The sequence below is a fragment of the Platalea leucorodia genome, assembly GCF_965183815.1.
Source record: "Platalea leucorodia genome assembly, chromosome: 1".
NCBI lineage: Eukaryota > Metazoa > Chordata > Aves > Pelecaniformes > Threskiornithidae > Platalea > Platalea leucorodia.
This window is the reverse complement of record NC_138823.1, coordinates 132,769,007-132,783,228: the sequence shown is the minus strand read 5'-3', so window position 1 is coordinate 132,783,228 and position 14,222 is coordinate 132,769,007. Positions and strand designations below refer to the sequence as shown.

General features: G+C 39.7%; 1 protein-coding gene across 1 annotated transcript in view; it reads left to right on the top strand.

Annotated features, from left to right (window-relative positions):
* STK31 (serine/threonine kinase 31) overlaps positions 1-14,222 on the top strand; it is a gene marked incomplete at both ends in the record, with an annotated part of 40,922 nt that overhangs the window by 15,671 nt on the left and 11,029 nt on the right. The window contains 8 exons of the mRNA XM_082329501.1: positions 1,135-1,257; positions 6,271-6,450; positions 8,980-9,096; positions 10,164-10,283; positions 10,780-10,911; positions 11,960-12,061; positions 13,054-13,134; positions 13,498-13,623. Of these exons, the coding sequence (XP_082185627.1) occupies positions 1,135-1,257; positions 6,271-6,450; positions 8,980-9,096; positions 10,164-10,283; positions 10,780-10,911; positions 11,960-12,061; positions 13,054-13,134; positions 13,498-13,623 (981 nt within the window). The remainder of the gene's footprint in view (positions 1-1,134; positions 1,258-6,270; positions 6,451-8,979; positions 9,097-10,163; positions 10,284-10,779; positions 10,912-11,959; positions 12,062-13,053; positions 13,135-13,497; positions 13,624-14,222) is intronic.

Here is a 14,222-nt window from a genome sequence, read left to right as displayed (position 1 = left end):
ATAAACTAAATTTTAAAACTCTGAGAACCTGTGTTTGTGTATACATATTTATATTACAGATATATTTATATTATATATTGCTTGTTAATAGGAAGCGTTCATTTGACTGTTCTTTGGCGCCATGTGAAACTGGTATTAGTGCCATGATTAACTCTTCTGTTGTTTCTGTTTCTTTACTAATTGCTTTCCACACTAGACTTTCCAAGATTTTTTTTTTTTCAGGGTGGGGAAGGGAACACATGTCAGGACAGCGTGTTGTAGCTACTTGAGTCATTTTACTTTTTTATTTTTGGAGATGAATGTAGAAGGGAATAGCAAATCTTTACAGCAGGTCTGTAAAGCTGTAATTTGGTCTTCCATGTTCATATATATTTCCATATTTCTGTGGGAATGTTGGGTTAAATCACTGTGAAAAGAACACTGCAAACATACTTCTGAGTAACTTTTGCTTCATCCATTTCGAAAGGTTTGGTTCTGGTGAGTCTGTTAGGTACCTTGTCTGAATTGAATGTGGGGTTCCTCTCCCATTAGCAGAACTAATCCTGCCAGTCATCCAAGGGAAACTTTTTTTTGTTTCTAGAAAATTATCTTTAGTTTAATGATCCTACTGCACATAATCAGCAGGGACTTTACAGGTCACCTGTCTTTCCTGCTAGGAGGCAAGAAAAAAATTGGTAAAGGGATTTTTTTGATTTTAGAGTACTGCTCTCCAGCAAGAAATCTTCTGCAATCTGACTTTGTGGATGTAATTTGACATGTATGGAAGTGTGGATAATCAAAATTCTGATTTCTGTAATACAATAAAAAACTGCAGGACAGCTAAGACATTTTAAGTTAGGCAGTTAAGTGGCAGTTAGGACTCCCATTGTTATGAGCAGTCATGCAGAAACTGTTTCTTTAGTTGTCTGATAATGTAATAATATTTTTACGCAGTAAAGAATGCTGTATTTGTGCAAGGTGGTCATGTCGTAGGAGTAGAGGTTAAAAACAAAATTTGCTTTTTCACTCATTCCTAGTCACACATCTGTTGTACTATTCATACTTTGCAGGGATTAACACTTTTTTGTATCACTCTCCACATTGTGTATGTGGAGTTTGGGTGTGAGTTGCTGACTTGCTTTTCCTTCTGCATAGGATGAAAGAGATGAATTGATCACCAAGAGAGATGAAGTGCAGCAGAACTTGTATTCCACAGTGGAAGAATTAATTTTGGAAGTGGATCAACTGCCCCTCTCGGAGCGCTCAAGAATGTTAGAGGTAAGGAGGTTCCTTTTATCAGTACTGATTCTGAAACACTGAGAACCTGTGGAGGGCGTTTCTTAAATGATAAATGTTTTACAGTTGGAGACCTCGACAGTGGCAGATGAAGCTTTAGATAAAACACTTCTGAGTTAAGTTGTACATCTAACACCTGTGGTTCTCAGTGTTACTTGTGATGCTGGTCTCCTAGATGTTTTGTTTCTAGAATCAAATTATTATCTAGATCCTGGATTTGAGCAACAGCTTTTCTCTTATGGTACTGTGTTTGGTGACTAACAAGACTTCACAATGCACAGAATATTTAGGAGAAGGCAGGTGTTAAGGAGAGAACCTACAATTAAAAAGTCAATGCAGTTATCCTGCTCTTTCCTAGCTCTTTCTGTTAAGATGGCTGTGTAGTTTGGACTAGTGTAGTAAAGTGTAAAATGTTTAAAGCTTTTTTTTTTTTTTTTTTTTAAGGTGAGAGTTAAAACACTACGGAAGCACACGTTTATACCAAGAGTCTCTCTCCCTCCCACCCAAACCAACAGCAGAAAGTGGGGAAGTAGAGAGGGAAATAGGCTCTGTAGAGGCAGTAAGAACTTTTGAAGAGGACTTTACCAATAGAAATATTACCAAACTGGTGTTTCTGGCCTTTGCTATTAGAAATAATTTCTTCTCTTCTTTTTAACTTCAGAAGTATTACTTGCTTTTATTTTGACTGTGCAAGTGTGTGTGGAGAGGGGAAAAAGGTTGGCAATAGTTTGACAGCTTGCCCGTACAAATTCCAGAGGTGTATTCATCCACACGTGTATGAGACTGGGTTCTTACGAAAAATCCCCAAGATTACAGGCTGCACATGTTTGTATAAGTTTGGAGCAGCATTAATAAATCGAAGCATTCAAATTTTCATGGAATTATTCAGTTTCTAATGGAATTATTTTTCAGTGCCATTCAAAAAATGTTTTGATACCTTTAGTTTTTTAGTTCTACTCTGATATGCAGATTGGTGTCTAATTCGAAAAGATATTGGATGGGTAGCATTTCATGGCTTTCCATCACTGGAGGCTCTGCATGGATCCTGCTCCTTCAGACAGAGGAAAGTTGTGGTGTGTTTTTTCTCAGTTGTGGTTGGGGTTTTTTTGGTGTGTTTTTAAAGCTTGTGCTGTGCTAATCCACTAGGTGGTAGGCATTAAGCATCTTCTAGGTAATTGTGCTGCAGTGAAATTTTTTTTTTTTTTTTTTAAATATTTGAAGGGGTACTGAAATGGTGCTACGTGTGTTAAGTGAATTTTGGACTTTAGCTTAACTGCGTTGATGGTCCTCTCTTGTGTTAGGAGCTAGAATCATAGAACGGTTTGAGTTGGAAGGGATCTTAAAGATCATCTAATTGCAACCGCCCTGCCATGGGCAGGGACACCTTCCACTAGACCAGGTTGCTCAAAGCCCCATCCAGCCTGGCCTTGAACACTTCCAGGGATGGGGCATCCACAACCTCTCTGGGCAACCTGTTCCAGTGCCTTGCCACCCTCATAGTAAAGAATTTCTTCCTTAGATCTAATCTAAATCTGCCCTCTTTCAGTTTAAAGCCATTACCCCTTGTCTTAACACTACATGCCCTTGTAAAAAGTCCCTCTCCACCTTTCTTGTAGGCCCCCTTCAGGTACTGGCAGGCTGCTCTAAGGTCTTCCTGGAGCCTTCTCTTCTCCAGGCTGAACAACCCCAACTCTCTCAGCCTGTCTTCACAGGAGAGGTGCTCCAGCTCTCTGATCATGTTCCTGGCCCTCCTCTGGACTCACTCCAGCAGGTCCATGTCCTTCTTATGTTGGGGGCCCCAGAGCTGAACGCAGCACTCCAGGTGGGGTCTCAGGACAGTGGAGTAGAGAGGGAGAATCACCTCCCTCGATCTGCTGGCCACGCTTCTTTTGAGGCAGCCCAGGATATGGTTGGCTTTCTGGGCTGTAAGCGTGCATTGCCAGGTCATGTTGAGCTTCTCATCAACCAAGACCCCCAAGTCCTTCTCCTCAGGGCTGCTCTCAATCCATTCTCTGCCCAGCCTGTATTTGTGCTTGGGATTGCCCCGAAGAAGATCAAAATAGTTTTCCCAAGTAGGGAAACAGAAATAAGTTTTTACCAAATATCAGTGAGAACCTTGGTTGCAGTTTTGTAGAGCTGAAGAGATCATGCTGTGAAGTCCTAGAGAAATGAGATGTTTCCAGTGTCTCTCAGAGGACAGGAGCATGGGAGCAAATGCCCCTCTCACTGAGGCTGTGTTTTGCAAACCTCTCTTCTGCATCACACATCTATTCTGACTTATGTTTTATACCTTCCAGTGAGAACTGTTGTTGGCCTGAACTACAGACAGCTTCAGCCACAGCTGGGTCCAACTGGCTCGGACCAAAATAAACAGTTGGTGAGCTCCCTGCTTTCCAAGCGATAATACTGCATTGGTTAAGAGGAAGGCCGAGAGTGTGGGCATACACCTAAGTTACTCTAAAGCAAGCTAGGGTATGATCTGAACAGTTGTCAGCTGTTCTGTGTTAGCTGTCTGTAAGCATGTTTCCTTTGCCCCATGCATAGAGTGTAGTAGCTTGTTTTGTGCTCTCCTTGAGTTACGACACTTAGAGATAGTGACTGGGGCAAGTGCACGTAGGCCACTGAGCCATCTTCATGTGGTAACTTATTACCCTTCTGGAGCCTGTCTCTGTATCCATACGCTGGTGAATTTGCTAATGTTTTAGGGAAGTGTGTTTATAGTATGAAAAATAAATGGGTAGACATAGTGTGTAATTTACGGGATTCTTTCCTTTAGGACAGCCTGATGGAATACATGCAGATACTCTTCTAGCGTAACTAGTGCTGCTGTCTTTGTAAACAGGATGTGATACTGGATGTGAAACTGTCCCTGAGCACGTTTCTCAGTTCTGTTACCCACTTCTGGCTGCTGTTAAATGGGCTGGGTTTTTTCTTCCTCCTTCAGACTGTTCCATTTGAACCTGGCTTCTCCCTTGCCGTGCCATTTTCTATCCAAGTGTATCCTGGTCTATTAAAATCCAGCTGTTCAAAAAAGAATGTGAGAAAAATCTGTTGTGCACTTGAGTGATTTAAATGGCCTCCATAAATTTGGCACAAACCTACTTTTTGTATTTGCTTATAGACAAGCGTATTTGTACAAAGCTCATATCACCTAGCTCAGTTGGAAATTGCTGTTTTAAACAATCTGTTGTACTAAAAGAATGCTGTTCATGATAGCAACTATCGTTATGAAAATAGTTTTACAATTTTATAAAGCACTGTTTGGTGGTGTGTTTTTTTTGTTTGGGGTTTTTTTTTGGGTTGTGTGTTTGGTGGTGGGTTTTTGTTTTGTTTTTTTTGGCGGGGGGGGGGGGGGGGGGTGTCACTGTATTTGGTTAGTTGTTCTGTGAGGAAATTCTTATGCTTTTATCCCCAGTTGGAACTTTTGCTGTCCTGTGTCTGTAGAGCCAGGGCCTGGTTGTGGCATCATCATGAGTAGCTCTACAAAATTGGTGGAGCCCGCTTCCTCACCGCCGCAGTACCTGCGGCCCTCAGCAAGGGGACTGCATTGCTGCCACCTTCTGGCCTATGGTACTAGCGTCAGGCAGTCTGTTTGTTATATTTGGTTGCTCATATGACCTCTGTTTCAAGCGTCTGAAAGGCTCCTACAAGTGACTTTAAGTTCTGTCATATTGGTTTTTCCATAGTGTTGGCTGTTGAGTCTGAAGACTCAGCAAAGCTAAAAACCCCTCTCAAGAGGAGGAGAGAGAGGGGGGTGTGGGTGTTTTTCTTCATCTACATGACCTAGGTGTTGTTTGGGAAGGTCTGTGATATTTAACTCAAATGTTCTGAGATCTGAGAAGAGAAAAAAAGTGAAACGCTATATATAAGCAAACTGTCAGCAGCCTTTCTCAGGGTTTCTTTAGTCATCTTGTCGGGAATGATGTGGATAAATAAAATGATGGATTTTGAAAGCTGAAGGATGCTATTTATTACAAAAGCACAGGTTCATTCAGTCAAATCCCACTGCTTAGGGAGAATTTTCTCTTTTGAACTACAGCCTGCCTGCAAACACCAATGTAGCTCTTGAGTATTTTTCTGCATGGGACTTACCACCCAGGTGCAAGGAAGGCTGCTTTCTGTCAGGATGTTGTCTCCACTGGTAGTTGACTGATGCATTCCTCCCTGACCCTGCTTGTTCTTCAGGTCCTTTGACAGACTGCCCTTTGTTTAAAAGTGTTTCTGTTTGCCCTGAGCTTTAGCCTCAATGGCTTTCCCTTATGTGTAGCACTTCAGTTTGTTTTCCAGTACAAGTCAAAAGGAGGTGGACCCTGTGCTTCATATACTTGCAGAATACTTGGCTTTTAGATGGAAATAGAAGTTCCCAGACTGTAAAACTCATTTCAGAGGGCCTTCAGATGTCACACATGTAGGTAATTGCTGTTCCATCTAGGAATCAGTGTGATGATGAAGGTACGTCAGAAGAGATTTGACTAGTGACTTTTGAAGGGAGGGATCAGTCCACAAGCATTCTTTGGGTGTCTGCCTGCTCACCTTGTTTCTTATACAAGTTCACTTTGTTTTCTGAATTTGAGCAGTTCTATGAGGATCATTATAAATTGAACCCCATTTTGCTCTTTATCCTGACGAGTATGACTTTCAAGTCGAATCCATAGGGAAGAAGAAACTAGAATACAAATGACTTCTTATAAGGTGTTAAGCTTTTTGTGGTGTCTTTTCCTTCCATGTTTTGAAGAGAAAAATCAAACTCTCTGATCTCTGTGTGAGATCCTTTTCTGCATTGCATTTTCTGGTAGACATACTGCCACTAGATCTGAGAGGAAGGTGGAATATAAAATATACTTCATTGGATATAGAAAGAGTAGAAATAATTTTATGCCAGCAGGTAGTGCTAACTTTTTCTGTGTTAAATGTCTTGATTTTTATAGATAGTATACTGTCACAGAATTATTCTGTTTTGCAAACCTGTTTTTGTTTGATTCACTTGATGCGCAGGAACTGTCTGCTTCTCTGGAGATGGTGTATGGTCAAGGTTCTGAAGCAGATGACTCTGAGGAGGTATTTCAACAGTTTTTTAAGTGGAAGAGTGTTAAAATGAAGAAATTAATTTGCGTCAGAAATGATACGGACACAGCTTTGCAAATTCTTGCTGACTGGTTCAGTGGCACCTTAAAGGTAAGGTGAACAGTCAATCTTTCCCATTAGTGGAAAAGATGAAACATGACACTGTCTAACCGAGCTTGTGAGGAGTTGGCATTAGTAAGGACAACTACCTATGGCAGGGAGATTGTGCATATGAGCAGTGGCACTAAATGACAGTGCCACAATACAGAGGAAAGGTAACGTGTTGAGGAATGGAGTGTTAATTTACCTTTATGCTTAGTGTACCTTTGCAGTGAGCTGGAGTTTATGCTTTCTTATGAAAGGACACCTTTTGTATAAAGATCAGTGCTTTTATGCAAGTATAACTTTTGTATGGGTGTGCTCTGTCTGTTCGTTGTGTGACTGAAATGCTTTAATTAGTCCTTTCAAGTGGCCTTTGGATAGAAAGACTTCAGGTTTTAAAAGGTTCTAGTTCATAAATGCTGCTGAAAGAGGCGATGAAAGGTCACTGCAAAGAAGCAGCCAGTCTGACTTGATGTCATGTAGGTACGGGTTGCAGACAAATATATAGTAGAATTTTTTTCCTCATTGAAATGCTGAGTGTGGCAAATTTATGCAAATAAATTGTCCACTTCTATTTGCACATCCTGCAATATTTTTCTGGAATACCATTCTGATGCTGTGTCTCTCTGTCTGATTTGTGGGAGGTTTGGAGCATTGAAATTGAGTGTGTGTTATTTGTCTTAAAAGGCGATGGATGGTGGAAGTGGGTTACTGTCCATTGAGTTTTGCTTGTAAAGAAAGAGCAAAGTAGGGAGGTAACTGTGTGGGTTTCCTGTCTCTGTGCTTAATATTTATGTTCTTGCTCAGTTTAGGACTCTTAATCTTCCTCGGAAGACTGTAAGCTCTCCCTCTCCGTTCCTGCAGGCCCAGCTTCCTTGATCTCCTCCTTCTTGCACTTGTGTGTAAATGTTCTCAGCTTGTGTCAGTGTAACTTTCCTGCCCATGTGAATTACATGTAATCCACAGGGGTCATGCCCTTTCATAGTGAATAGATTTTTCTGCCCTTGCATTTCATGGTACCCAGAGCATTTACTGTGGCCAGGTGCTGTTGGGAATAACAGTGTTCCTTGACCTGACAATAAATGTTGTTCAGCAGCAGTGTAGACTTGGTGCATGTCATGTGCAGTATAGTGTTAATGAATATAATTACTTGCAGATGTTTATCATCATGTCAGTTATTAGAGGGGGCACACAAACCTGCAGGTGGATTTCTGTGATTGCAATTTGGAGTGCTATTCTGCATGTATGAAAGTGACTAAAGTTTGTTAGTGTAGTGATGAACTTTGATTTACCTGTTTCACATCTGAACTTCTCTGCAAAGGGTTCAGAGGCACAGGAAACGTACAGACTTTTGGCATGGGTTGGTAAAGCACTGGTAGGTATGCCGAGGAAGAAATTTTCATTTATCCATCTTAATCATTTCAGCTTTTGATATGCAATTATTCTGTTGCAATTTAACTTCTAGCTCCTTTTTTAAAAAAGTATGAGCAATCGTGTAGAGCAAAAGCTTCTTTGAAGTGTTTCCGCTCCCCTTAGTTTAAATAGATACTCCTCTTCCTCTCTTTCTGAATGCAAATTAATCTCGCATAGCATCAGTCAGAATCTACAATAGGAAATGGGTCAATGACAGACAAGGAAATTTTCAGAGACTGGATGGCTCCTTTCCAGTATGCAACTCCAGGCTTTGGGGAGCAACATACTGTTTGAACTTGCGCTGTTAAAAGTTTTTATTTTTAGTTCCTTTTAAGGTTAAGGCAATCAAATATTTTCACAATCTTTAGTGGAATAGACATGCTTGATAGGTAAGTGAACGAGGTGGAGTTTGCAGGTTTCTATTATGACTGTGTATCTTGCGTGTTAAATATAGGACTGTATCTTTGTTTTAGTTTTGGTTGCCAGTGTAATATCTCCTTTTCTGCAGATATGAGTAACAAAACTTTGCTGAAAACAACACTCAATGTAATTATAAGCGGTCTTACAGAAGGTGCCAGATAAAAATAGTATTTTGAAGCTAAGTTATTTTTTACTTCTATGAAGACACTTAGGGTTTCCTGGTGAAATCTTTAACCTTATTTCACACTTGATAAACTGTAAAATAGATCCCAGGATGTGTCTTTATCTCAGATAGTACTATATAGGAATGGGAAGCCCACTCGATGGTGAAACTGCCATATTGAGCATCTTGTGTATCACTGTGTGGGCAGCACACATGTTGATTTTTGACATGAAACTCAATAGGAGAAGGATTGGGATTCTTCTACTGTTTCATTTTTGGTAAAAATCAAAATGAGATTAGGAAAATAAAACCTGATCAAGGCAAGAATCTACTTTCTTCTTGTCTGGTGAATCTTAACTGTGTTAGTTCTAGAAATCGTTACATCACTCAAGTGTGAGGCAGTTAAAGGTGAGCTCTGACACAAATCCTGATTAGATTTCCAGTAGTGCTAACAGTCTTTGTATTTCTTGCTTGTTTTTGGGTTAGTTTTTGCTAACTACTTACTTTCAATTCCAAGGCTGATACTTTTTTTCTCTTTGAAGTGTTTTGACCTGATGTCAGAAGCATCTTCAGATTTAGAGGAAGTGGCTGGCAATGCAGATGAAATTCTCAAAAAGGTTGAGTTGGCTATTTGTGAAGAACTGGATACTGACTTAAATGTAAGTTCTAATCATGCCTACTGTGTCATGACTTCTATATGTTTTATACATCTTTGACTTCAGTTTAAAGCTTTTCTTAATGTATCAGATGAGTTTATTTGCTACAGGGCAGAATCTTTTTTTGTGGAAGTGTGATAAAGTCACTCAGGTTGCTCCGCAGAGAGAAGAGAATGTGTTTTCCAGGCAACAGGCAGAGGACAGCTTTGGGTTACAGGACCTTAGCTGTATGTATGACTGGCTTAACTTAGAAATACTGGGAAAACTGGTTCTTCCCTCTCTATGTGCAGAGAAGCTTTCTTTGAGCTGTACTGAGTTTTGGTGCTTGTGTTGAAAATACAGGTGATGAGAAGTAAGTTGCTGTTTAAAATAATGGGATTGCCTCTCTGGGTGAATGTGTATGGAAAAATTTACTTTTTTCAGTCTTAAGAGGTGAATAGTTTTTCATCACTTTCATTTTGCATTGGACGAGTGTTCTTGCCTTACTGGTAATCTTTTTCTATGCTTGTGTTAGCCTTTTTCCCAGTTATTTACCTTTTCTGATAAGCATTTCCTCCATTCTCTTTTGCTAACTCTTTGAGGTACTTGTATTCTCTTTGCAATGAGAGTACCTACTGTGCCAGAAAATGGTCATGTCAAAAGTTGAACCTTTCCTCTAATGTAGCATCATACTAACAACAAACCAGTAGTTTAGTCTGCTTGTGGCTGCTTTCTGTGATGGAACCAGTGACTCCCTTTTAGAAGAACGGTTGCATCCTTTAATGCTTCATAGGTATTTAACCATGCTATCCTTAAAAAAAAAAAAATTCTTTCATAGCATGTGGAATATGAAATTGGACTTCTGCATAGAAGTGCCAATCAGTTTTATTCTATTGAAACTATTGGATGAACTCTTAGACTTGCTAACTTCCTATTTAGAATCGCTTTAAGAAGAGAGAGAAAAATCTGAAAAATTATTTTTTTCATTAACAATGAAATTTCTTGGTGAAGATTTTACATCTTAAACGTTGGTGTGTATAAATGAAGAACAACTCTCAATCTTTAATCTCCCTCTGTGTAATTCAATCCAGGAGCATGATGAAGCAGAGAAGGGAATAATTATGAGTGCTTACAATAAAGTTATACATAAGCTTCGTCAGGAGCAAAGTATGATCACTGTCATACAGAACAGGTACTTGGCCAGTGTTGAGGTGAGTTTATGCCTTATTTATTTCTGTCATGCTGATCTATACTAGTAACCATTTCTGACATAATTTCTTTTTGAAAGATGTCCTCTTATCTTTTTATAAGGAAATTCTAGGAGTATATTGGCGATGAGAGACTGGTTGGGTTAAAGCTTGAGAATTGCAGTTGTTCATTACCTCAGCCAATGCTTCATTTCTGTTAAATACAAAGATACTTTTTTAAAAAATAAAGCTGTGGAAGCTGGAATTTCTGGTTTCATTACAAATCAGTAGTTATGTAACTTAAGGGGATTGAGCTTCAAATAGAATGTTGGTTTTCCAGAAGGTTGTTAATTAAAATGAAACACAATAAAAACCCTCTTCTGTGGGGAAAGACCTTGAAAAGCTGAATTCAAATAGGCTTCAGGCAGTTTCTCTAATGCATTGGACTAAAGCATATTAAAATAGAATGCTTGAACACTTTCTGATTCTTTTTTTTTTTTTTACTTTCTTTTCCTCATAGTTCAAAAAACAGGCTGAGGAATGGCTGAATAGAAGACCTGATATTAATAACTTATTATCAATTAAGAAAACTGTGAAAAGCTTAAAGGCCCAGTTAAGGTGGAAGCTGGTTGCAAAGAACAACTTTGAGGAAGTATGAAAATGTTACAGTGTTGTTGGTTTTGTCTGTTGTTTTTTAAATTGGTTTAGAAACATCAATTTTGTCTATTCCAAGTAAGTGGTAACTATGTAGAACAGTTTGTGTTTTCTGACCTGAATTTTGCCTGTAACTGTGAAAGTTTTACAGGCCCCTGAGACCAAGCCTGAATGGCTTAAAAAAAAAAAAAAGAAAAAAAAAAAAAAAAAAGTCGGTACATAGCCACTTTCCTGTTTCAGTCTCCAGCCATGGCACTGTGCTTTTAACTAAGTCCCTCTGGTGACAGTTGCTGTTCACAGCATGAGCAGTTTTGTCCAGCTCTTTTTACTATGCTGGTTGTGTGATTACTTTAAGTTTTTACTTTGTTAATAATGCATGTACCTCCCCTTTGGTGACAGAAGTCAATGTCTGTTCTAGTTTTCAGGGTTCCCCACTACCCCTCAGAGAAGTCCAAAGAATGTAAATATTACCCCAGCTTCAGTGCTGTTTGTTTGATCGCACATTAGTTATTCTGGTGATGCTTAAGGAAAAAAAGAATCTGCATGTGTGTCTCTGTAAGCATTGTAAAGGGGCAGTACGCTTCCAAGAGGGATTTAAAATGAGACACACTAATGAAACCCATTGGGAAAAGGATTCTTGAATAATGAGGTGACATGAGGAAAATGCCTGCTTATGGGAGAAAAAAGTGAATTAATTATGTAACCTGGCATTGCTGGTAGATGAATGATGTTGCTGTTACAATTATATGTGATCAGCTAATTTAAAAAAAAAAAAAATGCTCTTTGACTTAGGAAACAAGTAGGCAAAGGGCTAGAACGTTTGATCTGTCACATAAATAAAGGGAACACCTTTCTCAGTGATTAGGTTTTAAGAGATTCTTTTGGGTTTCCAGGAAGGAGACAGAGTAAAATGCACATTTGAGAATACGGTCAACTCCAGAATGGTGATATGGAAGCTGTTTTTTAATCCTGATATAGTAGGTTACTGTTGTTTGGTATAATAGCAGAATGAGAATTATACACCAACTTTGCTATTCCTTATGCAGTCTGATGAGTACAGTGAGTTTGAAATGACAGGAATAAAAGAGGAAATTGCTGATCTGCGAAATAGGGTTCTTCAGGAAATATCCAAAGAACAAGAAGAATATGTAAGTATTAAACTACTTAGGCAACTAAAACAAACCTGTATGAGGCACTTCTGCATTTCAGTTGCTTTCATGTGTGCTCTGGGTAAAATAAAAGATGTAGTTTTTACAGCGTTGAATGTTAGGATGGCCCTTTTTTGCTGAAACCTATGGGAGAAGGCACGGAGGCTGATCAGTTTTATCTCTGTTTGAACATAGTTTCTTCATACCTTCCCCCCTTTTGCCCTCTATAAGAGGGTGAAGTGAGAAAAAAATGTGAGGTGTAGTTTTCAACCCAGAAGAGCTGCAGGTGAAAGTGTGAGCTCAGTTGCTGAAGAAAGACTGTATTTCTTGCAAGAAGGGGAACTGTTTCCTTATGACTAGGTTACAACTGGCTTTCATCCTGAAGTGAGGAAGATCACCCTTTCTCCAAGTCCTCTATATGGAGAGAAGAATCAGAAATGGTTGCCTTGTGAGTGAATAGAAGGGCACCAGGATTTGTGGTGGTGATATACCTACCTCTGCAGGCGTAACATTTGTGTGTAATAGTTACCTTGCAGCATTACAGCTGTGTGGGGTCTGGAGATGCATGAGATGCTGGCCTGGTCTGTGTTACTGCTTGATTTCTGTCTTCCTCCACTTACCCGTAGTGAAGTTGTTTTCCTTTGTTTAGGCCTACTAAAGCCTCTTGTAGAAAAGATGAAATGTTTTCTGTGATAGTGCATGGCCTATTGGGGCCTTAACACTACCCACCCTCAGAGTTTTCAAAAATATGTCCATATTGAACTGCTGTATTCATGTTGTGTGTGTTGGCCTTTATTTTTTTTCCTTCCTTTTTTTTTTTTTTTTCCCTTAAAGCAAATAGCAGTGTTACTTTGAATGATGTTGTTGAAGGAGGTACAGTTATGGTCAATGTACGTTTGAATGGCCTGGGTATACATTGCAAATGTCAGTCTATATTTATGTGTGTCAGAAACTAGTGACCTGAAGCTGTGGTCCTTGTTTCCTTCATTTAGGACAAGCTTGCGTATTTGGTGCAGAAATGGTTCCCTGAATTACCACTTCTTTATCCAGAAGCAGGAATTCTAAACTATATGGTAAGCAGAGATTGTATCTGAATGCACTGTCAGTTACTGTTTCGGGCACTGTCAAGGTTCTGCAACAACAATGCTCTTCACAGTTTCTGTCCATTTGGGGGACATACACCCTGAATGTTGTTTGTTGTGGTCTTCCTCCTTCTCGCCCTCTTCTGGGGGATGTTCAAGGAATGCATTTCATTAGCTGCCTCATCATGGCCAGCCTCTTGGTAACAGATGCTCTAACTTTTTAACATGTCCCAACTGTTTTTGTGCTTTGCTAAGTTGATTGAGGAAGAGGAGAGGTAGTCGAAGCCTCTGAATCTTACCAGCTGTTAAATGCTGTGCACTTACCCTGGATATCTGTGTGTGCATGTGCTTCAGAACTCTGGTGGACTTCTGACATGCAGCCTGGAGCGAGACCTTTTGGATGCTGAGCCCATGAAGGAGCTGAGCACGAAGCGACCTTTAGTGTGTTCAGAAATTCAGGGCCAGAAGGTTCTTTTAAAGGTAATGTTGGCACTGGCTTTCAGTTAGTGCTGTAGGTGAGGCCTTGGCTTGTTAACGTGCTGATTCTGAATGAACTCTCCTGTTCCTTTCATATCCCTATGTTTAACAGCCCTTTTCTGAGGCAAATTTTTTGGTTAGGGCCTGTAGAATGTGAAAACATTGTTTTCCTTCTGGATTGCTTCCATGTTGCTTACTGATTTTTTTCACTTCTTTTGAGGACTGCTGTAGGGAGCAGTGCTTCCCCTCTGCTGTCTGTTCTTTCTGGTATCCGGGGGACCTTTTTTCCTGTTCATTACTCCTGTCTTTTTTTGCAGATGCTGGTTTGTCTTCCTGATGATTTCACTGAGAAATTTCAGGAAGTGCTGCTTTTCCCTTGCTCTGCTTCTCTACCAATCTGCTAGCAATTGAGAAACCAGGGGATGTAGTATTAGGAGAGGCATGGTTGTAAATATTCTTCTTGCTTTTGCTTGGCTTACTTAAATCTCAGATTAGAGGCACGCTCCCTGTTTTGTTGGTAGAGACTTTCTAAGAGTTAATAAGAAAATATGGGAACAGTCTATGACAGTTGGAATTGAGTTTTGTGTTAAGTAGAAGAGGAA